The sequence below is a fragment of the Protopterus annectens genome, chromosome 5.part0 (genome assembly GCF_019279795.1).
Source record: "Protopterus annectens isolate FY-2018-M chromosome 5.part0, PAN1.0, whole genome shotgun sequence".
Taxonomy (NCBI): Eukaryota; Metazoa; Chordata; order Ceratodontiformes; family Protopteridae; genus Protopterus; species Protopterus annectens.
In genome coordinates this window covers 74770750-74797872 of record NC_056735.1, presented here as the reverse complement: position 1 = coordinate 74797872, position 27123 = coordinate 74770750, and the positions used below count along the sequence as shown (strand labels likewise).

The window sequence follows — 27123 nt, the reverse complement described above, 5'->3', positions numbered from 1 at the left end:
AGACATCCATCCAAACTCTGGTCCTCCCAAATCCAGCCCCCCCACAACTCAACTCCTAGCCAACAAGAAAACAGACCTACTTATAATGTCCCTAAACATCAAAAGCATATACAACAAAATCCAAGAACTACACGCCAGCGTAAGCATATATTTCCCAGATATTCTCTTCCTAACTGAAACCTGGCTCAAACCTCACATCAAAAGTTAGGAAATACTTCCACCTGAATACAACATCCTTCGCATAGACAGATTGTCTAAAAAAGGAGGTGGTGTAGCATTGATATTTAAACATCACCTCAATATTCAATTCCTGAACTCATCTGCCCCTCACCACAACAATGAAGAAATCCTTTATGCCAATCTCAGACTAAACCCAAACAAAACAATCAATATCATAGGATGCTATTTCCCACCAGGGCAAAATATTACACCCCTAGAAAATCTCCTGAGCTGGGCTACTCTGTCTCTACCCCAGGAAACCATCATTCTCGTTGACTTTAACATCGACTGGCTATCCTGTAATAACAGTCTTTCAACCATTCACCTTAATCTCTATGGGTTCACTCAGCTCATTCAATCCCCTACCCAATCAACAAAAACCCTAACAATCATACCTTACTTGACTGGATCCTAGTCAACAAAGCCCCTCACTCTTACCTATTAGGCTGCTTACCTGACAGTATCAGTGGCCACTCCCCCACTTTCCTAATTCGACACCACACAAACAGTCTGAAGCCCATTATCTACAGGCAAATATGGAACAAGTCCAGCTTCAACCCCGACTCCTTCATCTCCTCCCTGCAAAAAGTTAACTGGTCACCACTAAAATACCTCAACATAGATGAGGCTGTCCACTTCAACAGTACTTTCCTCTCCATCCTAAACACCCATGCTCCTGAAAGAAATGGTAAAGTCAAATCCAGGTGTGCCACATGGTTACAAAAGACCACCAGAACCCTAACGAAATCCAGAGATATGGCTTGGGAGCACTGGCGACTAACAAAAAATAACTCAGATAGGCAATCATTCCTTGAACTGCGCAATAAAGCCAAAAAGCATATAAAATTAGGCAAATCCCTCTACTATAAATCCACCATAAACTCTGCGAACCACAACCCTAAGCAATTCTGGTCCAGTATTAACACCATCTTCCACCCAGGGAAGGTTGATACCCCCCCAGCCATCCATTCCCCCCTCCTCCAGCAGTATTGCTGAATCCTTCAACAAACACTTCACTGAAACTAAAACATCTTGAAACAAACAATACTTCCCTACAACAGCCTCCCCAACTCCTAACCCTAAACCCCCCCACTCCTCTTTTCTTCTTCACCTCAGTACCTACCTCCAACATAAAAAGACTATTGTCAAAACTTAAACCCACCAAACTCGCAGCTGACAACCTCCCCTCTGAATACTTGAAAATTGCAGCTGATACACTAGTCTACCCAATTTCAATTCTAATCAACCATTGCATAACAAAAGGATATGTTCCCTCGATATGGAAAATATCCCACATCATTCCCCTCCACTGACCTCTCCAATTACTGCCCCATTGCTATCCTCTCTCCTCTCTCCAAGATACTTGAAAAATGTATGGAAGAATAGCCTCCTTGAAAATGTATCAACACCCAGGTCACCAACTACCTCCTAGCTAATAATCTCTTCTCCAAAACCCAACATGGTTTCAGGCCATGTCACAGCACTACCTCTGCTCTCCTTCACCAACACTATACTTCATCACAAAAACAATGGCCTCTTCTCTACTGCCGTATTTCTAGATCTCTCAAAGGCCTTTGACATGGTATCTCATGAGCTACTACTCTCCACAACCTCTCTTTCTCACAATCAGCCTGCAACTGGTTCCACAGCTATCTACACGGATGCCAGCAATTAGTAATCTGGGACGATAACATATCACCTCACCTCCCAGTTACTCTCGGAGTTCCCCAAAGGTCTATCCTTGGCCCTCTGCTATTCTCAGTTTTCACTAACAACCTACATACTGCCACCACACAAGCATCTCTTATACAGTACGCAGATGACTCTGCTCTGCCCCCACTCTACCAGAACTAAAACAAATCGCACAGGAATCGTTCTCTTCTGTAGAAAACTGGCTATCCAATGCTCAGCTCCTACTCAACCCAAGTAAGAAAACTTCTCCTGTTCCAACCTTCCAAAACAACCCCCACTTCAACATTCTTGCCAAAGACAATACCATCATCTCTCCATCAGAACACACAAAATTACTCAGTGTGGAAATAGACAACAAACTTAGATTTGACACCCACATATCTCTCACAATAAAAAAAAGTTCACAATAAACTTGGTGCATTATATCGATGCCACCAATTCTTAACCAAGGCGGCTAGAATCTCCATAGCCAATTCCCAGCTAATCTCCACCCTACTGTATGCATCCCCCATACTTACCAACCTTAAACAGACAGACCTACACAAGCTGGATGCTTGTTACAACAAAATTGCTAAATTTGCCACTGGAATCTCCTACCGCAGCCATCATTGTATCTTTCTTAAAGAACTAAACTGGCTAGAACTCCCACAACTCCTCCACTTTAATCAACTCACCCTCACTCATAAACTTATTAACCACCCCCTTAACATTCCTTCCCTTCAAACCCTTCTCCAACCCTATCACCCCACTAGGCCCCTAAGATCAAGCAACAAAAATCAACTCACTGTTACCAAACCCAAAAACTCAGCAGGAGAAGCCATATATTCATGTACCATATCTAAACTTTGGGACAGTCTTCCAACCTCTATAACTACTGTACCTTCCAGCAGCCTTTTCAAGACTGCACTCAAATTCTACTTAAATTTGCAGTGGCTTTGTCCTTGTTCTAATCCAGACCAACACCCCCACCCTTACCCGCCCAGACTCTTAACCCAACTGTATTACCGCCACTACTAACCACAATCAGAATTAGCTAGTTGTCTTTACATACTTAACTTAGTTTCTTGTCATTTATAATATTAGTAACCATCTTAACTTGCAGCATTTACTGTATATACTGTTGATAATCAATATATTATTGTATTAAAGCCAACAACCTGTAATGTTGTTTACTATTGCTGCAACTTTGTATCTCTGTTTATCATGTACAATGATGTGGAGCTTTGCTCCCCTGGCATCCGCTGAAAAAGGACCTGCGTCCAGTTGGAATTTCCCGGTAAACAAATGTAAATAAATAACTAAAATCTACACCAAGTTATGTGTATTTACACTTGTGATTCTCAGGCTGCCTTAGGCATCAGTTACCTGATGCAGTCTGAGCCAATAGGCGATCGCTGCTTCAGGTAGCAACCTAAAAATATCCCATTCAGCTGTTTGTACAAACCCAAAAACAGTAGTAAAACATGTTTAACTGCTTATCTACCATGGATGAGTTCTCCTAAATGCAGAATTGCTTTAAATTACATCTCAGACGAATAGGCTGACACCCCCCCAGAAACCTGTCCCTTCCTTTTTTAACAGAAAAATGCAATTCTACATAGCTGGTAAGTTCTGAGTCCCAGAAAAGGAAAACAACTATTTAAAAAAAACTTAAAATGAAAACAAAATCATTAAAAACATCAGCTTTTTATTCAGAAGCTTGCTGCACATCCATATATAACTGTTGTTTGTTCACGTGCATCTCTTATTCACCAGAATGTCTCTGTTTAACTCGTGCTTTATGCTGGTGTAGTTGTAGATCAGCTATGCATAGTGAGTTTGGCCGCGTTTTCTGTTACCATGTCTGACTACTGTGGAATGTCGCACCAGCACTTGGTTTTGATTCACCTTCTCTTTTAAAAAAGTCTGAACACCCATTAATCCTGTACTTGTGGAGTCACTTACTTGAGATTCTCACAGTCCGTCATCTTTTTTCTTACCTGAAATCTATTTTGCCACTGTTGGATTCCTGTCTTATGTTTTCCCTTTTTGGTCTAGTTCCCGTTCTGGCCTTGTCCCTCCGACAAGTGATGAGCTCAATTGGCCCATTTTTCCCTCCCTGGGTGAGAGCTCAGCTTTGAGGTTTATTTCTTCTCTCATCCTATGGGAAGGGTTGAGCTAACAGAAGTAGCACCATCATCATAAAGGGAACTAGATTTTTTTTTCCTGATCCACGTGCTCCTCCTCTCCACTCAGCCTGGCATAATCTCTCTCCGTACTCTTACAAAGAGATGTCTGGCACAGCACCTCCCCAGGGCACCCATCCTCCCCGTAAGCACCATCAGATGCCTAGAGCGCTAACCAAATTTGGGTTGCCTAAATAGTTGGGGATTTGTCCTTCTGTGCTACCAGTTGGCTGTGTTATGCTTTCTTAATTTCTTAATGTCTTTCTCCACCTTATTCTGTCTCTCTTGCGTTTCTTTTATCTCTTACTGGTCTTTCTCTTGTGTCCGCCTTACAGTTCAAATGAAATGCTTACTCTGGGCAGTGCATCTCCCTTTGCCCACCTTGTTGTGGATCCCTTACATTTTTTTAATAGAGTGTACTTAATGATGAAGATATAGTAACCTCCTCTGTCCTTCCTTTCAGTTCATTTTACTCCATTTGTTTTACTCTCTTCTTACAAGTAAGTAGCTGTAAATAAGTATTGGTATTAAGGACTTTATCATGGATAATTGATCACGTGTCTATTAGTTGTCTTTTTTATGTACATGTATTAAAAATATTATTGTTTTTGTTTAATTTTTATGGTCAAAGGTAGCAAACATTAAAACAAAAAAATGATACCACAAAAGTTTGTAGTCCTCAAAATATCAATAAATGATTGGATTTTCATTGATATATAACTTTCATGATTTTTTATTATTGTTTTGGTTCCCAATCCTCAGTATTCGGTGCATTATTATTGTTTGTACAGGAAAATAAAGCATTTGGGGGGATGAGAACTTTCTGACAGGAATTAAGAGCTATCATTTTTGTTCAATGAATGCTGGAAAGTATTTTATAATGCTTATGTTCCACCTTTCCTTTCCCATTCTAATGGATGATGCAAAGTGCATAATCTTTTACAACCATACATGTATGCATGCACTCACGTGTACTTGACATGCCGACACCATGTATGCATGCACTCACATGTACTTGACATGCAGACACCATGTATGCATGCACTCACATGTACTTGACATGCAGACACCATGTATGCATTTTAAGGCTTTCACTGTGAGCACTTTTCATTTTCTCCACTACATGCAGGTAGACAGCACTGGGCACTTCAGCCTCTCCCCCCAGTGAGAGAGGAGTGCTGACCTGTGGCCGTCCTGTCCTCTCTCCAGCCTTCCATCACTGGTTACTGCTTATAGAACCCTGGTTGGCACTGACCTTGAAGGATGCACCACCCTTATACCACTGAACGTTTAACTGGTACCGATGTATACATTTATTATTCAGTATATTTTATCACAATAGGTAGTATCTTTTTACAGTTTCACCATTTATGACTGAAATATTCATCACTATTAACTACTTGGAATGGGAAGCAAGAACGTTTTGTCTCCTTAAAGGCATGTATAGCAAGGTATCGTATGGTCACCATGATTGCATGTCTAGTATGTTTCTATATTGCAAACAGCTGACTTTGAAACAACTCTATGGTATGGTTATCTTTGTTTTCTTACATGTTTAATTACTTGGCTTTAAGTCCATCTTTACAAAATTCATGAGTTATTTTGCATTCAGTCATATTATTAATTCATGTTCTTGTTTTTCGTATTTTATAGATTTTTAGACACAGGCTTTTCCCATTTAGAGTGTTTTCGGCTAATGACAGGCTATTCTTTATTGGTGGACATTTCACAGCTGCTGCATTTATTTTGTATTTCATAAGATGACCTTTATTTCAGAGAATCATTCTATAACTCTGTTTCTTCATGATGGTATCCCTTCATTTGTCTCGTTTTACTGCCATTCCCATCTGTTCATGAATACTTTTCACCCTTCATTTCTCTGATTGATTTCTTCATTCACAGAAGTGTTTTTTTCTTTTGCTGATTTGTATTAACTTGTGTCTATTTTGACTTGTAAATGTTACTGAACATTAAACTCAATGAAAGTCACAATCTTTTGTAAGTATGCATTACTTAACAGTTCCTTTTCCTTTCTAGGTGTTATTCTTTGGGTGCGGATGGCTTTTCTTCATGCGTCGCCTGTTTAAGGATTATGAGGTAGGCTGCCTGAATTCTGTAGACCGGGATGGGTGATAGTAAAACCTTTTGGGTAGGCTGAGTGAAAAGGTTTATAAATATTGCTGTAATAAGAATGTGACACAGATACAGTTGCATCATACTGTGATGATTAAAAAACTTCATATGTTTACAGCAGCAATTTGGCAATGCTAGCGGGAGCATTTTTATATTGAGACATGCATGCATGCAGTCTTTCTCTGATGTATACACATAAATAGGATTTCCTTGGATAATTGCAATTTACTCACAGTGGTATACACAGTTTGTTTGCACACTGTCTGTTGCCACATAGAATAACAGACACAATGGACTGTGTTGGAAAGTGTGTTTTAATTCTTTGCACTTCTAATCATATAACTAAAGCAGACAACGTATATACTTAATTTACTGACGGTTCTTTTAGCTGGTCAGAAGTCAGATTACAGTTTCAGTTGATAGCATGTGTTATGTTTTGATTTCCTTTGTGTTTTGGACAACATATAACTTAAAACTGGGTGATGGTTGCTGTGTTGTATACCTTGTGCTGTAAAGTGAAGCAGTGAAAAGAAAGAAATTAAAACCTGAGCAGAGTTGTTTGCCCTGTACTCTGATGAATGATTTAGCACCTTCCCCTTTCTTCTACTAGTTCTCTTTATTTATTATTAGTTTATTTGTCTTTCTTGACTGGAAAAGACTGGCAAAGCCCATTTTCAGCAGAGTCCTAGGGAGAAAAGCTCCATAGTTAGAAAACAAGTATATACAGTAAAGTATTTACATTAGTATATAAAACCGTATACAGTTATGGTAGTTCTAAATTCTTTCTGGAAGTAAAAAAATTGGTTTTATACTTCAGAAGGGAAAACGTTGTTATAGCATAGTTTGTACCTAAGTAAACTTTGCAAGGAAGTACAGAGTCCATACCTCCCAACCTCTTAGAGCAAGACGTCTGGACAAAGCAATAACTAAAAGTGGGACAAAGGCCTAAAAATAGGGACATTTTTTAAATATTGCTCTTACAAACTTATAAAGTTGACGGAATAACAGTTTTTGCATTAGCATGAATTTTCTGAAGGATGTGAAGTCTGAAACTCAAATGCCTGTCATTATTTAAGAACTTCAATCTTTAATGATTTACCACTAATTTGCCAGAAAAACAGAATTTTATGAAAAACAGACCAACAATATGAGGCCAAAATCTGGACATTCTGCAAAAATCTGTACAGTTGAGAGGTATGGCTACAGACATCAAGTATAGCTAGAGTTTAGACTGCAGTAGAAGAAGTTAGACATTAGAAGAGATTTAGGTGGAGAAAGCGTGAGAAGGGAGTGTGTATGATTGGAAAGGGAGTAGGTTAAGATGGGGAACAAAGATGGAGGGAATGCTGGGATACTGAGGGTGAGTCTGGTGCCGAACATTAGCGTGACCAGGATTTATTTAGCTGTAGTTTGAGCCGGCTTTTAAAGCATGATAGTTTTGGTTTCCTTTTTAGTACAAAGAATTCTGCTTAATTATTTACAAAGCCTGTTTATTTTTTTTGTATTATTAACATAATACATTGCAGAATCCTAGGCTTTAACAAAGGTTAAATGTCTACTTTGCACTTATGTACTTCAAAAATATTTTTAATGCTCTGGTAACCAAGTTATTCAGACAATTCTGAAAATGCTCTTGATCCTTTTATGTCATCAATTGACAACCTAACATTCATGTCATCAGCAAACGTATTATTTGGCAGGAGAACGTCTAACATAAATATTGTGAACAAAATGGGGCCCTGATATAGATTAATTTGGTATGCCTGTAACCAGTCCTTTTGCTGGAGGTAGTACTTCTTGTTTTAACTGTATATTTTGTGTTGGCTAACTAATTTCTTATCCAGATACTTGTATAACACTTCACAACAATACTTGTAATCTTATTATGAGGGGCAGTGTTGAAGGCCTTTGCCAGATCTAAGTATAGCACATCAGTGGGAAGACCTGAATCCAGTGTCTCCATACTGTCTGATAGAACTGGTAAAAATTAGACCTCCCACCTGCAAAACCATGTTGTTATATATCACCATTTAAAAATTCGATACACATCGTAAGTTCACATACAGTTGGTTGAAAACCTTTTCCAGTGTACATTTCAGATTTATTGGACATTAGTTGTCCATTTCAATGGAAAAACCCACTTTAAATTCAGGTATAATGGTAGCCTCCTTCCATATCATCGGCACAAAACCTGTTCTTTAAGTTTTCTGAAACAAAAACTGCAGTCAAGGGAATGTATTCTCTGTTATATTTTACACGATTAAGCCATTTCATCCATCCAGACTAGCAGGAGTTTGTTTTATTGTTTTAACAGCACTGGCTGTTACTGCATTGGTTATCAAGGGGCACATTTCAGAGCGAAGTAAAATCCTGCTTTTCTTGTGACCACCAGTATTGTATCCCCTGTTTGATAAATAATTCCACAATAAGTTAAGTAATACCCCAGGCTCTGCAACGACCACATCATTTACAACTATATTAATATTTTGCCTCTAAGTATGTACTATTATTTACTTTTTTTTAGGTCTTGTCTTGGAGATCTTCCATAAGTAGATGTTCTTCATCTCACATTGCTGCAGTCCTTACACTTGGGTAGTCCACTGTCCTCGGTCGGCCCGAATATCAAAGTATAAGGCTGACGTCGGTCAAGGCGCATTAGACTGACATCAGGACATCAGGGTACAAATGCGCATGACCGACGTCATATCCTCAGTCTTTTTTGCCGCATGGTCCGATGCAGAAGCAGCGTTGCAAGTGCCGGTTGGCGTTCTGAAATTTTCAATGAGTTTCAGACCGAGTCAAAGTTGGCTAAGTACCCGTTGGAATATTTTAGTTTTTCTTGCCTCAGTGGTTTACGGATGTCAGAAAAAGTGAATAACTGTATTTTGTGGGAAACAGATACCGCATAGAGATTATCATACTTTGTGTATTCCTTGTTTAGGGCCTGAGCACGACATTGTGGGGTGTCGCTTTTGTGCTAGATTCAATAAGCACTATTAAGAGAAGGTTAGATTGTGCCAGGTTAGTCTTCAGGAAGCGTGCAATTATAATATGCCGGATGCTCCGGCGCCGCTTCTTGAAGAAGCGCAAGGACAAAGCAGCTAAGCCTAGTAAGAAGAACCGTCCGTACCGGACGCCGGTTCTTTAGAGGTGTCGGTGGAGCCGGGGGTTCCGCCGGAGGTTTCTCTGGAGTCCCTGGGGGAGACTTTGTTATTGCAGGATGTGGCCTCTCAGGAGGCAGGTCAGGCTGAAGGGGCCTCTCAGGTTACTGTACTCCCTTCCCTTCCTAGGGTGGTTAGGCCCTCTCCTTCTGTTGCCAAGGCTTCTCCCAGAGGCAGGCCAGGTTTAGCTTCAGTTGGTGTCACCCCTAGTTCTTCAGGTTCTGTGCCCAAGAAGCATATGCTTAAAATGGCAGAAGATTTGATTACTTTGATTAGAGGTTCTTTGCCCCTCCTGATAAGAGACCTAGGGTGGAACCTGAGTTGGGGAGTTTTGAGCAGGCTGGATGTTTCAGAGTCTTCGACTGAAGACTTGCAGGAGTATTCTCCTTATTCTGATTCTGATGTGGATGATTCTACTCCTTCTGCTTCTCCTCCTGAAGATTTTTCTTTTCAGAGACTCTTCATTCCATGAGGGAGCATTTTAAGGGAAGGTCAGGACTTCTCTGATTCCAGGAAAAGGCTTAGGGAATTTTCTTTTTGTTTTGGCATTACAGGGCCTTTTGGCCTCCTGTCCTGTTCTTGATGTTGTGGAAGATGTGTTTGCAGAGGCTTCTCTTAATCCTGATTCTTTTGCCTCCTGCCCTGTTGGGCCGGGATAGGTATTACAGGTGCCTGGAAGCTCATAAGATCTTTTTAAGAGTCCTAGGGCTTGACCCAGAAAACTGTTAGTCAGGGGCCCATGGGTGTTAAGGCTTCGTTGTTAAAAAACCGGTTCCTCCAGATAAAGGGGCCAGGGCTTTGATAGATGTGGGGAAAAGAAAGTCTATACTTCTTCCAATTCTAGCTATGAGGGCTTTCGAATTGCCAGGTTTCATATGTTGAAATACCAAAACTCAATACTTTCTCAATTGAAGTCTAAGGTAGATGCTCATGGAAGGTATTGAGTGTAAAGAGTTACAAGATTTAGTACATGTTTCTGAACAGGTGGGTAAGCATTGTGGTTTTGATGGTTTTGATGCTGTACAGGCCTCATCTAGGTGGCTGCCACTGGGTCAGTTCTTTCAGAGGCACGCCTATTGAGGGATCAGAATTTGTCTGACCATGTTAAGACAAGGATTTTAGATGCTCCTTTACAATCTGATGTGTTGTTTGGTTCACCTGTAAGTCTTAAAGAAAAAGAAAGACAAAGATAAGGCTAAGTCTATGCAGACTGTTAAAGATTTTTTGGTAGGTCTAGCTCAAGTTTAGGTAGAAATTGGCCCACCAAGGGTGGACGATCTTATGATTCCCAGTCTAGAGGTAGATCTAGACGTGGTAGGCAGAGCTCAGGGCTCTTCACCTAGACAGAACAGGAGTTCTGCCACAGTCTTCGGGAGGGTAGGGTCAAATTTTCTCAGAAACAGAGATCCAATGACTCATTTTTCAGCTGCCAGAGCCTTCTCTGCCTGGCAGCACTGGGAGGAAGATTGGCACCTTTTCAAGGAAAATTGAGTTAATTACCCAGGACAGATGGGTATTGACATCATACACCAAGGTTACAGGTTTTATTTCCATACCTTGCCTCCTTCAAAGGCATGCCAGACGCTCCTCCTCAGCAAAGAATAGAGGCTCACAAACAAATTTCACATACTTCAAATAGGGCCATATAGCCGGTCCCTATGCCAGAAGTGGCCTAGATTTTATTCTCATTGTTCCTAGTACTTTGTAGGAATGGAGACCAATTTTGGATTTATCTATCCTCAACACTTATCTGACATTCCCAAAGTTCAAAATGTTGACATTACAACAGCTTTTACCTCTGCTGGGCAAAGATCATTGGATGGTTGGATTGGATCTCAAGGAGGCTTACCTTCATGTTCCTATCAGACTGAGTTGTGAAAGTATCTGCGCTTTCTAAGCTGTTTTATAGTGTCTTTTTGTTACTTGCTGTATGTTCAGCCAGTCTGGCCTCATATTCTAGCCTAGCAGATCTTGTCAACTTCTTACGATAGGTTTTTGCCTCTAAGTATGTGACCCACCATTATTTGGGATCTCAATTTTGTGTTGGAGAAACTCACTCTACAACCTTTGAGCCTGCAGCTACGTTGAAATATTTATCATGGAAGACTGCTTTTGTTGGCCATTACCTCTGCAAGAAGGAATTTTCCATAAGGATAGGTTCCTTTATGCCTAAAGTGGTTTCTAGTGTATTCATTTGCCTACTTTATTTTGCACACTTTAGATGTACACAGGATATTATTTGAGCAGAACTAATCAGCAGTTATTTGTTTGAGTTCGTCAAAACAAACTATTTCTAAGTGGCTTTCTGTTATTCCCATCATGGCACCTCATTCCAGGGTAACCAAAGATATTTTGGAGGCAGCTACTTGGAGTTCAGTGCATACTTTCTCTAAGCATTATCACCTTCCACTTTTCTAAATCTAGGGCTTGTCTTGCCACTGCTATTTTATAGGCATTTTATGCTCCCTGCTTCTTTATAGTTTGCCATACCTCTGGCTTTGGGATTCTACCTAAGTGCAATGTGAGAGTGTGCATACTGCAGCAATTGTAGATGAAGAAACATAGTACAGTTTGTAAATGTGTATAAATGAAGAAGTTGCTGTCCACTCCTCTGCACCTCAATTTACCCTCCTCCTTCCCTCTGGGTTTGTGTGTGGTGTGGTGTGTATATTGTAATTGTATATATTATATAAGTTTATTATATTATGGTTGGTTATTGGTTGGTTGGTTGTTTGCTTGGTTTTTGTTTTGACCTTTCTTTTTCTGACATCTGGGGCAAGAAAGAGAAGACTGATGATATGCGACGCCGGTCACGCGTAGTTTGTACCCTGCCCTGTCGTCCTCACGTCAATCTTTGACGACCACGCCAGCCTTATCACTTATTATTCGGGCCGACCGAGGACAGGACTCACCAAGTGTGTAAGGACTGCAGCAATGTGGATCTTCGAACATCTACATTTATGGTAGGTACAAAACTGTACTTTTATTATCGTTTTTAGTTTTTCTTTCCAATTTCCTGCTTCACCATAAATATTTGCATCCTTACTTTTCAGTGGTACTATAGGGGCATAGTTATCAGTTACCTCTCCCAGGTAGTGGTAGATGTCCCATGTTTCCTCATTATGTATCTTACTCATGACATCCTTCCAGTTCCATTTCTTATTCTGTCCATTTATTAAATTATAATCTGGTCAGTAGCAGGATCTTTTCCAGCAAGAGTGAGGTACTTGTCCTAATATCTTCTTTGCCTTTAATTCCCAAATGGTACTATAATAATTTGATATGCTTATACGTGTATACTAGGGAAATGACTGCCTGCTCAGCTTTCGTGTTATCAGCAAATTTACTGACCCGTACATTACTTGCCAGGGAAAGGTCTGACACATATGAGCCTAATAATTCTGCCGTATTATCACATATAAGGATCCTCTTCCCAGGCTTGACCCACACATTATCCAGTATTTCATTCATTCTTGCAGTTTCAGTTTACAGTTTAGTCATACCCATGGACTATACTTTAACTGGGTCTATATTATAACCTCGAAGGTTTCATACTTCAAATGCATAAAGATGGAACTTTATGCATCAAAGTATGTAACCATCGAACCGTAATAAAAAAATTACTAAAAAAATTAAACTAAAGCGTTTACACAGGCGGCAAGCCCTCTGCACCCCCCGCTACTTAAATGTACCAACTCCGAGATCGCACAACATTGAAGTAAATGGAGATCTCCCCTTACAGAGATTTCCGTTTAAACGTTCGATGTTGTGCCCTTTCGGTAATCTCGTGTTGACAATATCGTATTCGATATTGTCAGACTTCGAGATTCTGATATAGACCCACTTTAACTAGATCATTTATTGCATTATTACACTTGGGTTTGTTATTTTGGGGGCTTTTGGCACAGTTCAGCTGTTCATGACATTTGGTATTATCAACATACCTGGCACATAATGTTTTCTAGACCCACAAAGATGATCTTGTACTCTACTGATTATGCAAGTTATCTTCTTTTAAACATTGATCTACATGCCATATTATACATTTATGTAGATGTGTGTTCTTGTCAAGCAGTTTCATAATGTCTCTTTGTACTGTTGAGCCAGTCTCCCCAGAACTCTGCTGAAAGGAGTCTGTTTGCCCAGGTAGACCATCCTGATTAAGAAAAAGAAATACAGAAATACACTGTGCTGTCATGGCAGGGCAAGTCACTATCACATAACAAGGCTTTTTTTTTCATTTATATGCTGCAATTTAAAAAAAAAACACCTTTTGGTCTTGGAGCACTAACACTATGTAAATTGCAGGTCTTTAGCTGAAAAGCAGCATTGCTACAAATTAAGGTTTAATAAGTGTTGGAAACTGCATGGTATTTCAGAACAATCAACTTTAGCAAAAATGACAGTTTCAGGATTCAAGCCATAGAACAGTGAAGTAGATTATAAGTAGAGAGTACTGCTTTTCAAGTTTTGTTTTTTCATGGTTTCATTTTATATATATATATATATATATATATATATATATATATATATATATATATATATATACATATGGGTCTATTTTACTTCACTAAACGCTCATTTCACTGAAACTCATTTGACTGAAACTAATTTTGTTGAAGGGTATATGCCCTTTTCCCCATTGTAGTGCGATCCTGGAGTTAGTACATATATAGTAAGGGGAAGGGGGGGAGGGGTGTAGCCCCCCCCACCTGTTTTGTACATTTTAAGCCACATACATGGATATTTACAACTCCAATGAATAACGCTTTTTAGAAGACGATATATATACCCAAACTGTGTGGGGAGCGTAGCTGTGCCCCCCACACCCCCTTACTATATATACTAACTCCAGGTTCACACTACAATGGGGAAAAAGGCATGTACCTGTCAACGAAATGAGTTTCAGTCAAATGAGTTTTCAGTGAAGTAGATATATATATATATATATATATATATATATATATATATATATATATATATATATATATATATCCATATATATATATATATATATATATAGATCCATATATATATATAGATCCATATATATATATCTATACTGTAGTTTTAAGGCAAGTCAGCATTTAATACATTCTTAGTTAATGTACATGTGGTCTTTGTAAACTTTCCATGGTCATGTAAAAGACAAAGATGAGTCTGTCAATAAAAAGGGCAAATATGCTCTGTAAAGGACTGCATAGATAATGTACAAAATCTTTTTCCAAATGACTTGTTATTCTTGTACTGTTTGTCAGTGAGCTGTAGGAACAAATTTATTTTTTGACATATTAACTGGAGTGTATATTCTAAACAAGAAAATAGCAATAAAGTGACTAGTGCTTGTGGACACAAATTGACACACTAGTTGTGCCCAGTTTCCCTCGATACGGTCTCATTTCTCTCCACAGGCTTGTAGAATGATCCTGGATTTGAAATGTTTGTTGCACAATTGCTGCGTGCAGTGCAAAGTGGATTTAATATAGTCCTAACTCAGTACTGCAGAATACAACCTGCTCTCTTCAGACTTACCGCCACTCATAAAGTATTGTACCTCTTTTCTTTAAATTTTGAAAGAACAGGTTTGGCAGGATTATGACAAGGCGGTGTATGCTGCCTCCTATTCTGCAGGAAGTATGCAGCACGTTTGTTTCTTGCATGCTTGTCACCTGTGTAGACTAATATTCATCATATTGATCACTGCTGCGGTCGCCTTAGCTGTATGGGTTATATCCTAAAGTTTCAGGTCACCATCCATGTGCCCAAGCTGAGATGACTAAAAGACAGGTTTGGGTGCCAAGCCTTCAAAGCTTTCCTGCCTGTCAGTTTAAAAGTTGTGTAATGTAGCTGAAAACTTTTTTTTTGTGGATAAATTATGCTTATTTTACTTTTGGGAGCTGGGAAAGTGTTTTAAAGTGCTTTATCACTATTTTCATAGAAAAACCTAGTAAAAAGACTTTACCAGCCACAAAAATAAAAAGTTAAGCAGAGAGTCTTTGACCCCACAGCAGGCTAGCAGTTTGCTTCAGCTGCAGGTGGGTGACTCTGCTGTGGTCATCTGTTGTACCTCAGATCACTCCTCTTTTACTTAGGATCCCTCTGGTGTAGCACCTACAGCCACTGTAGTGGAAGGAAAGTTCTTTCCAGGGGGTTCATTTTCTTATCTTGCAGATCAGACTGTTTTGTTTCCTCCTGTTCTTCATCGCATGCTGTCCTAAGTGATAGAAGCAGTTCCTCCTTCCCAAGTGGGGAAGGGTTTTATTCAAAGTTTACTTACTGCCAAAGAACGAAAGAAAATGTTTGGCAACCAGTTCTGAATCTTTCTTTCCTAAACCTTTTTTGATAGTGCGCAAATTCAAACTGATGTCACTTCATAATCTGTAGCCATGAAACTTGAAAGATGAAGAAGAGGTAACACTAGACTTAAAAGCTGCCTGTTATCACATCCGTATTCTTTCTTACAGCATATATTCCTTAATGTGATCCAGGCACACAAAACCTTGTCAGTTCTCTGCCTTACCCTTTGGACTATCCACTGCACCAAGAGTGTTCACAAAGTGTCTATCTCTATTTATAGCTCGCTGAAGCGTACAGGGTATCCACATGTTTCCATATTTAGATGACTTGCTTCTCTTTGCAAAGTCTTTTTCAAAGTGTGAGGAATCTCTCTGTCTCGGGTGAGAGATCTCTTACACAAGCTGGAATTCCAAGAGAACATTCCAAAGTCTTTCTTGACTCTGCATAAAGTTACGTTTCTGGAATGTCAATTAGACACCCCGTTTCAAAGAGTTTTTCTTCCACAGGAAAAAAAAAAAGGTTCTATATCTAGATCTATTTCGAAGGTTTTCCACTCAAAAACTTCATTCACTGCGAGTGAATACCTTTAAGAACTAATCTTTCTTTTATGCCTGGAGTGGTATCCAGGTTTACTTTGACAAACTGTCGCAGTTCCCTATTTTCCTTCCTGAATGTAAAAACGAGGAAGAAAGGCTACTGCATACTTTGGATGTCCACAAACAACTCAGGTAGTTGCTTGACAGAACTACATTTCTAAATTTTCTTCCAGTCAATTCAGTCCTTGTGAAGGCAAGAAGAAGGGACAACCTGTATCAGGACAGACTATTTCCAAATTGTCGTCTAAGGCCATTGTCTTTTGTTCTACTCTCCATATCAAAACTATTCCAAACAGGGTAAAGACCTGCTCTACCAGTGCCTTGGCTTCATCTGTGGCTTTTTGGAAAGAGTTTGATTCTAGAAGTATTATAGATGCTGCTACTTGGTTCTCTATAAATACTTTTATAAAGCACTGTAAGATTGATTCCTTCAATGGGTCCAGATCAAGCTTTGCTATGACCATTCTCCAGGGGCTGCTGGACTCTTCTCCTTCCATCTCCCAAATGTGGTAAGCTAGGGTAATCTACCCATATAGCTAAGGATACTACAGCAGTGATCAATATGATGAACATGGTACAGTTCTGTAAGTAAACTTAAAGGAACAGTAGTTGTTCAAATAATCATCGTTGCAGTAGCCACTCCCTCCTTCCTCCCCTTGTTTGGTGCATTTTTTTGTGCCATGGCGTAGACATTTCTTTTCCTGGCATTTCAGGGCTTAGTCTCACTGTTTCCATTGGTAGGAAATCTCTGAAGGGCTTGGCAGCCAAACTTGTCTTTTAGTCAGCTCAACTCAAGCTGCCTGACAGTTTGTGTGCGTTGAAGGTGCCCTGAAGTTTTGGAAGCTGACCGGATGGTATGTCCTTGCAGGATATAACCCATATAGCTAAGGCTACTGCAGCAGTGATCATTCGAACATCTGCTGTTATAAGTTTACTTAGCACAGGGAGGCTTTCCTTCTGATAGAGCATCACGTGTTAGCGATAGAATTAACAATGAGGGTAGAAATAGCTGTGCTCAGTATTTACTGAGTGGAGGCACTCAACATCTCAATTACTTGTAAGTAGCATCTGATGATTATTTCCTGTGATGCAGTCAGTTTGGTTAATAAAAGAGGAGAGGATAGGTGGGTGCAGGAGTGGAAAATCATCTTATCTTTTCATTGTTTTAGCGCTTTGACGAGAAACAATTAAAGCTTGATCAACTCACATGTTGTCTTGCAGTGTCCATGTGGTAATGCAGAGTTAAGGACATAAGTTGCCACTGTATTAATAATGCATACAAGCTGTTCCCTGCACTGAGATAATGTCATGTATGTATTGTTGCTCCTGCACTTATTTCAACAGACTTAAAATACTATCTGCCTTGTGACACAGCAAGTTTATAATCCGCATTGGTAGGGTAAACAAGTGAGCATGGGTGTTGCAATTCTCCATACTAGCTCCCTAAATATAATCCTACTTAAACAAAAGATCCAAAAATTGAATAATGCTGACATCATTTTATCAACACTAAAAATTAATAGTAGAAAAAAAATCTGTATCTCAGCTTTATGCATTCTGTCAAGTAACAACATCAATACTGCTGAAAATCTCCTTTACTGGTTATCTCATAAGGTACAATATGAAACCCTTATCTTAGGAGAGTTAAACATAAACTGACTGCTTATAAGCAGTACTACCCTCACAGAATCAATACATTTATTTGGCTTTACTCAATTAATTTCATCTCCCACTAGAATAGACAAAAACTGCAGTAGGCAGTTGTCCTTAGACTGGGGGCTCGCCTATAAACTAGACAAAGTAATTGCAGTTGAATGCCTATGGGACACCATAAGTAATCAGTCACCTGTCACCATACACCATTAGAAGCTATAATAGCCAGGACAAGCAAATTATATGCAGCCAAATAAGAAATTCAACAGACATATTTATTAAAACACTATTTCAGCATAATTGGAATATAATAAATTCTGTGCCTCTAGACTTTGCAGTCTCCCACTTCAGAGATATTTTCCTAAATATCCTTAATGACTTAGCCCCAGTCGTCCATAAAAAGAGTCAAATCTAACCTTGTACCATAGCTAACTGAGGAAACAAAACGGCTAATTTCAGGACATGGCAAAGCATGGAAAGAAAGTTGTAGACGTGAGACTAAAAACTTGGACACCTAAGAAACCTTACTAAAGTCCATATCAGCAAGACAGACAGATCTGCTATAATAATCTCCAACAAAAACGTAAAAAAAAACAATCCTAAACTCTTCTGGTCATTCCTAAATAGCTTACTGCACTCTGCTAAACTGCCACCCTTTCCCTAACAACCAGTAACTGCACTGGATCAGTCTCCCCCCAGTTCAATAACTACTTTATGCAGTCCTTAGTTAACCTGACCCTGCCATTTCTGTCTTTCCCATCAACAAATCCATTTTTCTCCCATTATGTCAACCTCACCCCTGTACCTAGTACTACCATAAAAAAAAAAAAAGTTCTACTTAAGAAACCCACCGCCTTGGCTACTGACAAACTCTCATCAGAATATGTAAAGGTAGATGCTGATGTCATTGCTGTCCCCATCTCTGTAATGCTAAACAGGTCCATATCCTAACAATATGTTCCTGACATTGGGAAACATTCCTGTAGTATTCCATTACATGGAGGGGGTACATTATAGGCCCATAGTTATCCTCCCCCCACTTTCAAACATCAAACAGTAGTACCAAAACACTGAATGAAGCAGCCCACTCTGGAATGTAAAAAGTCCAAACAGTCCAAAAACAAATAACCAGGTGGCAGAGTGATTTGAAGAATAAGCTTTATTGAAAAATGGTTTAGCGCTTCAGTCTTTTTTTATAAACATAGACATCTTCAGAACCATGAAAACCATGCAGATGAGTCAGGAACATTTAAAAACATTAGCTTGTACACACCTATACTTAAAAAGCCTATCGATTACAAATTTACAATGTAGCTAAAGCCTGCCAAAAAGTTTAAAGGTACAATGCACTATTTTCTGTAAAAGTGTCAAACCTATCTTAACATAAAAACAAACTAGAAATAAACTCAAGTATTAAAATAAAACAAAATTACAGTTTTGATGCTCTAAACTTCAGTTCACTAGTAATAGATATGAGCTTGTTTAGGCGAGGTGAATTAGATGCATCCAAGCATTTTTTTATGTGGCAATCAGTATTGCCAATCACCAACATAAACAGAAGGAATTATTTTCTCTAAAATAGGAAACTTGAACTTAAAGAAATTCCTACAAGAGATAGCATGCCTGGCTAGAGCACTTTTATTGTCCTTTTAGCAATGCTTTATATATGCTGATAAATTCTTTTATTCAAAGCATTGTTAGTTTTTCAGCATAAAATGCCAGACATCTACTACATCTAGTCAGGTAAACAACCCTCTCAGATAAACCATTATATCTACCTTTCCTCATCCATTTTTGCACACCAGCCAACGTTCCACCCACAAAGTCCATGTCAGTGTAAGAACACTGATTGCAACAGCCACATTTGAAAGTGTTGTAAAAACCATTATAAAAATTGTCTTAATGTTAGGTCTGTTTTTAAACGTGAAAGATGGGGGTAATTCAAAGTGAGACTTAAGGTCATCGTCACATTGTAAAATGGGCCAATTTCTATGTAGAATGTTTTTGATGTCGACAACGTCCAAGGAATAGTGAATAATCATATTGTTACCATAACTAGTGTGTTTTAATGGAAAATTGATACCCTTCCTAATGGTACCCTCATATTGTGGGAATAAAAGCTCTGTGACCTCTTACTAATAATGGGGGTGTATTTATTGTTCCTTTCATTAAAGATCTGTATATAAAAATTGACGACCATTGTTTCTGGATAACCCGTTTCCAGAAACATGGATTTCAACAAATTAAACTGATCAATACATTCATTGTCATCAGAGGTTAATCTAGAAACTCTAATAAACGGACTCTTTACAGCCCCTCTCTTTTGATGTAATGGATGGCTACTTCTAAAATGCAAAAAAGTATTGCAGAAGGTGGGTTTTCTATAAATGGAAGTTGTAAATCTAACACAATCACCTTTTCTAACTTCTGTATCCAAAGAATGTATATTTTTACTATTAACTTTGTAGGTTCGATCACAGAAATAAATGTACAGAGTTGGTCAGCGTAACCAGCACAGACCACAAATCTATCATCCTGATAACGAAAATAATATTTGCGATACGGAAACAGGTACTGGGTCTCCCACCTAAGTAGCACAGCATTAGTAAAAATGGGGGCACAAATGGCCCCCGTAGCTACTCCTTGCAGCTGTTTAAAATACTTGTCATCAAAAAACAAAGTTATTGCAAAGAATCGGTTCCATAAAGTCACAAGTCAAGTATTTATTTATTTATTCATTCATTCATTGCATTTGTTTACCGGGAAAGTCCATTGGGCCTAAAAGAGCCCATTTTTGGTGGAGTCCCGAAGAGAAAAAGCTCCGACAAGAACATGGATGCAAAAAAAATAAAAAATTAAACATTAATTGGTACAGAAGTAGAAACAGTGTTACACATAGTGGTTACAGTAATATATACAGAATATATACATAAGTCAGGAATTTAGTTGGTTTGATTACAGTAACATATACAGAATATATACATAAAAGCAGGAATTTAGTAGGTTGCCAGATGAATTCAGAGTGGTAAACATGGAGATAAATTAATCAGCATTATTGTGTCAGTATCAACGGGCGGCCACAGTGGTGTAGCTGTTAGTGTTGTCGCCTCACAGCAAGAGGTTCTCCGGTTCAATCCTCGGCTGGGGGTGCCTTCTGTGCAGATTCTGCATGTCCTCCCTGTGGTCGCGTGGGTTTCCTCCGGGTGCTCCGGTTTCCTCCCACATCCCAAAGACATACTGTAGGTGGATTGGACACACTAAATTGGCCCTACGCATGAGAGTGTGTGTGTACCTTCCGTGGAAGGCTGGGTCCCAGGCTGGCAACTCGACACTGTGAAACTCCACTGCCAATCATGAATGGACATGTGATCCGCTGTGACGACCACTAACCGGGAAAAAGCCGAAAGAAGAAGAAGATTGTGTCAGTATCAACAAGTGATGAAAGAAAAATAAATAAATAAATAAATAAATATGTCAGTCACTAGTAGTAAAAAGCACAGGAATTTAGTTATAAGGAGGAGGAAGAGGGTAGGTTATAGAGCATCATTGTCAGACAGTACTTAAAACTGTGCCACAGCCTCCCCAACCAAGACGGCCCTAGTTCATGAGGAATAACAGTAAACAGATTTTTGATATCTAAGGTAACTAATACAAAAATTACGAAATTCTGTAACATACCTAAGTTTGTCCACAAAGTCCCATGAGTCATGAAGAACATGTGAAAAGTTATTAAACAACAACTTAAGTTTATGATCAACACATTTCACAAAGGGCTCAGTAATAGAGCCTCCAGCAACAACTATGGGTCTTAATGGTGGATTGGACAGGTTTGAATGAACCTTAAGAATTCAAAACATTTTTGGAATAGCAGGAAATTGAACCTTAAGGAAGTTGAATAAATCCAAAAAAATGTTGTCAAATAACAAGAGCTCATCTAAAAACACATTGATAGCTTGATAAGCAGCGTTGATCTCATTCACAGACTCATCTGACAACAATGAAGTCATTCGACTAGTGTAATCCATAAGGTCCATGATGACCAAGCCCCCCTCTCTTATCTGGTTTTATACGTCTTACATTTCCATTGAAAGTAATATTATTGAGAATAAGTCTTTTTTTATTTTGTAAGATTATAAAATTTGTGTTTCCTATTAATTTCAGAAGGTCTCTGATTTTCTCATTCACAAAATTTCTCAAAAACTTTTAATAATTGGATGTAAAAGGGGGGTTGGAAAGACTTTCCTATTTAAAAATACCACCAGAAAATCAATGTCAAGTTTGTCTTCCATTAAAACCTGAAAATTAACTTTCCTGGTGAACATTTTTAAATCAAGTATGTAACTTTACAGATGTACACATTGATTCTAAACACCAAGAATTATTTTTGAAAGGTTTTACCATCATTCCTTCTGGTCAAGCTAATCTTGAACACACCATACTTGATTTAAAAATGTTCACCAGGAAATTTTCAAAGACATAAGCCCCTAGGAACATGCTGCCATTTAATGCTTTTAGTGAGAAACCAATTGCCCATCTAAGGTGATTTAAATTTAAATATCACTTTATCTAATTGTTTAATCTGTTGGTCCATGGTAAGTTTGTCACTATCAGGAGCTCTAATATATCTACTGTAATCAGGGTAACAGAATTTATCCAACCTTCTGTTAACATTCACCACTTCTGTAAAATCACATTGAGAAAAAGACCGATTGTTATTTTTTAAATCAAAAGATAATGATTCGGTTACCTCTGATAAGTCACTTCAGATGAGCTTACATCTTTGGAAGTTTCCTCAAGGAGTTGAAGAAAAATATCCATGTCATATGGAAGTTCTGGACCTCTTTGACAAGACTGGGATGGAACCTTCCCACCTCTCAAAAAACTCCAAGAGTTTATCCAGACTGTTTTTACCTGTATAGAAACTTGGCTTAAAAACTCATGCCTGCTGCTTAACCCTAACAATTTAAAAATTAAATGATCTCCACCCTAAAACAATATAACATTCAAACGCAACCTTTCCTAATTACATCAGCAAATGACAGTAACATACAAATAGCTGCACACCGTAAACTCCTAGGAGTCGTCATTGACAAAATCTGAAATTTGAGTACCATATCTTTCAAAGCGTAAAAAAGGCCAGGCAGAAACCGGGCTCCCTCTTTAGAACCAATCAGTAACTTAGAGACACAACACGACAGACACTAAGCTCAACAAATTTACTTGCAGCCCTCCTTTATGCATCACCAGTCCTAAGTACCACTCTTGAATTAGCTTCTTGATATAGTAAAGTTGCAAAGTTTGCCATTGACTCAACACACAGAACCCACCACTGTCCAGCCTGGAGACAACTGGCTCAAACTAAGCAATGCCCTAAAACATATTTGTGAAACTGTGCTTATTTAATCAGGGCCTCCCTGTGCCTGGCTTGGACACCTGTGACTACAAGACTTTGATTGCTTCTAAAACAATCTGGACCTACAAATTTAATAGTAATGATAGAAGTATTTTTTGTACTTGCTCTAAATATCGCAGTGTTATTCAACACTTCTGCCTTTTGTTGTAAAGCATTTGTACTGCACTTCAGCTCAAATCCAGTTCGTTTTACATTGAGGGTTTTTTGCACTCTGGTGGGAACAAAGGGCCGAGTAAACCCATCCGAGTTGGTGGAAGGTTATTGTTTGTTTATCTGATTGGCCTGAAAGTCTTTCATCATGCTGGTATAAAAGCCTCGCATTTGCACATTGCACAAATGCTGTTACCTGTTGCTTGTATATAAGCAAACCTCTCCAGTTTAAAATCGTCTATAAGAAATGCTCTCCATAGCTTCCCAGCATTCACAGCTATTTGAAGAGCTGCCAGTTTGTGCAGAGGGCAGCACCACTGTAGGTCATTTAATAGTATACTACTAAACACTTTCACGTAGACCTTTAAGTGACTCTCCCTTATTCCTTCCCATCTACTAAGGATCTGGTAAAATGGATAGACACTTCCCTGTCTTCTGTATTTCTGGCCTGGTGGATATTTGCATCCTGTGGCAGTGTAGTAACTGCCTCATGATCACTGATGACCATTTCATTTTAGAACAGATAAACAGCGTTTGAGAGATGTAAATACACAATGCCTTTGGAGGCAAAGCTCTCGCATACACATAGGGAAAATGCAAACCATGTTGTTGGTGTTACACCCAAAACATTCACTACCAACCCTAAGGAACAAACACATAGACCCGACATATGCAGACGTACTAACTTGTAATCTACCCAAACCTCCAGGACCTCCTAAAAGCATCTCTCAGTAACCCTGTGCACATTCAACAGACAGCATCTTGCATAACACAGAACTCTAAAAATTATAATAGCCTCACCTCCAAAACCATAAGGCAGCACACCGCACAGTCAGACATTCTAGTTGTTGGGGATTTCATTGAAAGACATACTGACGTTCCTCTTTCCAGGCTAAAGAAGGAGAAGATCACAGTGAGCTGTCTGTCTAGAGTCGGGATTCGCCAGATCACACATGCACTTGCGTCTTTAAATCACAAGTACCAGTATGATACTGTCATAGTCCATGTGGACATAAATGACTGAGACATAACTCACTACACTATATGAAGAGAGACATGATGGACCTCTTTAAGTATGTGTTGCGGACAGGTAAGAATCTAGCCTTGAGTAGCTTCCTACCTTCACCAGTGATGGTGCCACAGTACCAGCAAAAATGATGGACTTTGGCTTAGTTTCTGGTGTCACAACAAGGGGATCCAATGTCAGTCAGTCTGGGCAGACATGATCGACAAACCACGAAGCTTTGCCAGATATGGTTTGCACTGGTCACCACTTGGTTTCCAGATACTGGCAAAAACTTTATCCCCACAGTGCAATTTTTAGGCAGTGCCAAATTGTTAAATGCTCCAGCATAACAAAAATCACTCACAACTTCCCTAAAGGTACTGCCCAGTGCCAGGAGTTTAAATAAAAAAAATGCACTCCCTGGAAGCAGTCTTCACCCTAGAGAATGCAGACATGTGTGCAGTCATGGAGACGGGGTTCAGAACCATAGAAAGCACCCCCAGCTGTCAAAGGCTACAGTGCCTTTCATACATTTCGATCCCCCTCAGCTCGGGATAAAACAAAGGGAGGAGGTGTCTCAGTGTTCATAAAGGACAAGTACACTGCTAGATTGGTCCAAAAACATGACTTGCTTGAGCTGCTCCATGCCCAACTAACCATAGGTGCAACTCTCTATCATATCATTGCTAGCTACAGATCCCCTGTGTGTCTGGAAAACCACAACTCCCACTTAAACCTAATGGAATCTCTTAACATTCCACCTAACACCATACTTATGGGTGACTTCAACTACCCCTTCATAAACTGGGAGATTTAAAAGATTTAAATGACCCATAATTCCCCAATTTTGGGCTTTTCATGAAATCCCGCCTTTTCTAACTAAGGGGAAAAAACCGACCAAAAAATTTTTTTCTTCCAATTAAACTCCAAATAACTATTTTTTAATTTAAACTAACCTAAAAACCCCCAAAACCCAAAAATGTTTAAAAACGTAAGGGCTTATTAAACTAAGTACGCATTTAAAATTCCAAAAATGGATAAAGGAACCTGCTTGAAAGAAACGGCAAAAAAACTCCCGGGGGACCCCCAAAAATTTGGCCCAAAAAAAATTTCCAAACCCTTTAAAGGGAAAACCGTGAAAAAAAATCCAGCTAAAAAAATTAAACTGGGAAATCATCCCCCTTAGGAAAAAAACCCCCGGGGAAGGGTAATCATAAATTTTTTAAGGCTAACTAGGGGGGAAAACCCCGCAATGTCAAATCCAAAACACAAAATTTCTGAGGAAACAAAAGGAAAATTAAACCGCTATGCAAAATTAAAACAAAACCCCCCTTTTTTTTCCCCCAAAAACCCCCCTCCCAAGGTTAGAGGCAGGCCACTGCCCCCCCAAACCAAAAAACCCCCCCCCCCCGGAAATTTGGATGCTTTAAAAGAGTCTTTAGGGGCCCGAAACCCCTTTTTTCCCAAATTCTGGAGGCTTTTTAGAGGAATGGGGGACTCAATCCTGCTCTGCAAAAGCCATCCGCCAGGAATTCGCCTTAAAATTTTAATTCTTTGGAAGGCCCGGGAAAAAATTTAGGACCCTTTAAAAACCCGCTTAAAAAAAGACCGCCCCAAGGGTTTTCAAAATCCCCGCTCAATCTGATGGATTCTTAAAACTCCGGGCCACATGGGGGGAAAAAGGCTACTGCAAGACCGGCCAAATTTTAACACTCCCCAACCGGAATTAGATGTTTACGGTTGGAAAAACCCTGTTCCTTACTGGTCCCGGATAAACCAACTGTCCCAAAAGGGGAATATCTGCAAAATGAATAACATGTCCCAAGGGTTTACCCTCCTTTTGGCCTTATTTGTTCAAAAGTTAACCAATGCCCTTTTTCCCAACCTTATTTAGGGATATTTCCCTAAATTTTTTAAACCCAAAGTGCCAAAAAAATGGGCCAAAACCCCGTTAGATAAACAAAATTTAACAAACCTTTCCCAAAAAAGAAAACCTTCAAATTATAGTAGATACACAACCCAAAAGTAGCCCCTGGGTTGGGGGCCCAGGAAAAAATAGAAGTCCCCTTTGACCACCCGGTTTACATGGGAAATCCCCGGGGGGCTCATTATAAGTAAAACAAGCTAAGCCCAAAAGGAATAGGGCCTTTCTTCCCTTCAAATAATGAGAAAGGGTTTCTGACCTAACAGGCATTTCACCAACTGGATGGAAGGGTTTTTTACAAAAAAATAATTAAAAAGTTTAATGGGCCCCACCCTTTACTCCTTTCAATTGAGAGGGGATTATCCGACCTACAAAGGGATTTCCCCCACCTGTAAAAATGTTCTTCCAAAAAAAATTTTAAAGGGATGGGGACCCCAAATTTTTTGGACTCAAAGCTTTTGGAGAGAAAATTAATCCCAAAAGGCCCCACACAAAAACCCCACTTTAAAAAAAACCTTTTTTTCTAAAAATTTGAATTGGAAACCTAAATTTCCCGGGGGCTGCCCATTTATGGACAAGTTAGTCTTAAAATTACCCCAAACCCAAAAACCCATACCCCGCTACTCCTCCCCTTTTGGGGGGTTAAATTGCATCCTTTTTATTTTTGTAAATTTTTCCTTTGCCAGTATTATATAAATTTTCCGTTATTTCTAA

The 27123-nt window shown here is 39.2% G+C and overlaps 1 protein-coding gene across 1 annotated transcript in view; it reads left to right on the top strand.

Annotated features, from left to right (window-relative positions):
* Nucleotides 1–27123, top strand: part of LOC122802497 (Golgi pH regulator) — a 467960-nt gene that overhangs the window by 70307 nt on the left and 370530 nt on the right. Inside the window, exon 2 of the mRNA XM_044072150.1 lies at nucleotides 6114–6173. Within this exon, the coding sequence (XP_043928085.1) occupies nucleotides 6114–6173 (60 nt within the window). The remainder of the gene's footprint in view (nucleotides 1–6113; nucleotides 6174–27123) is intronic.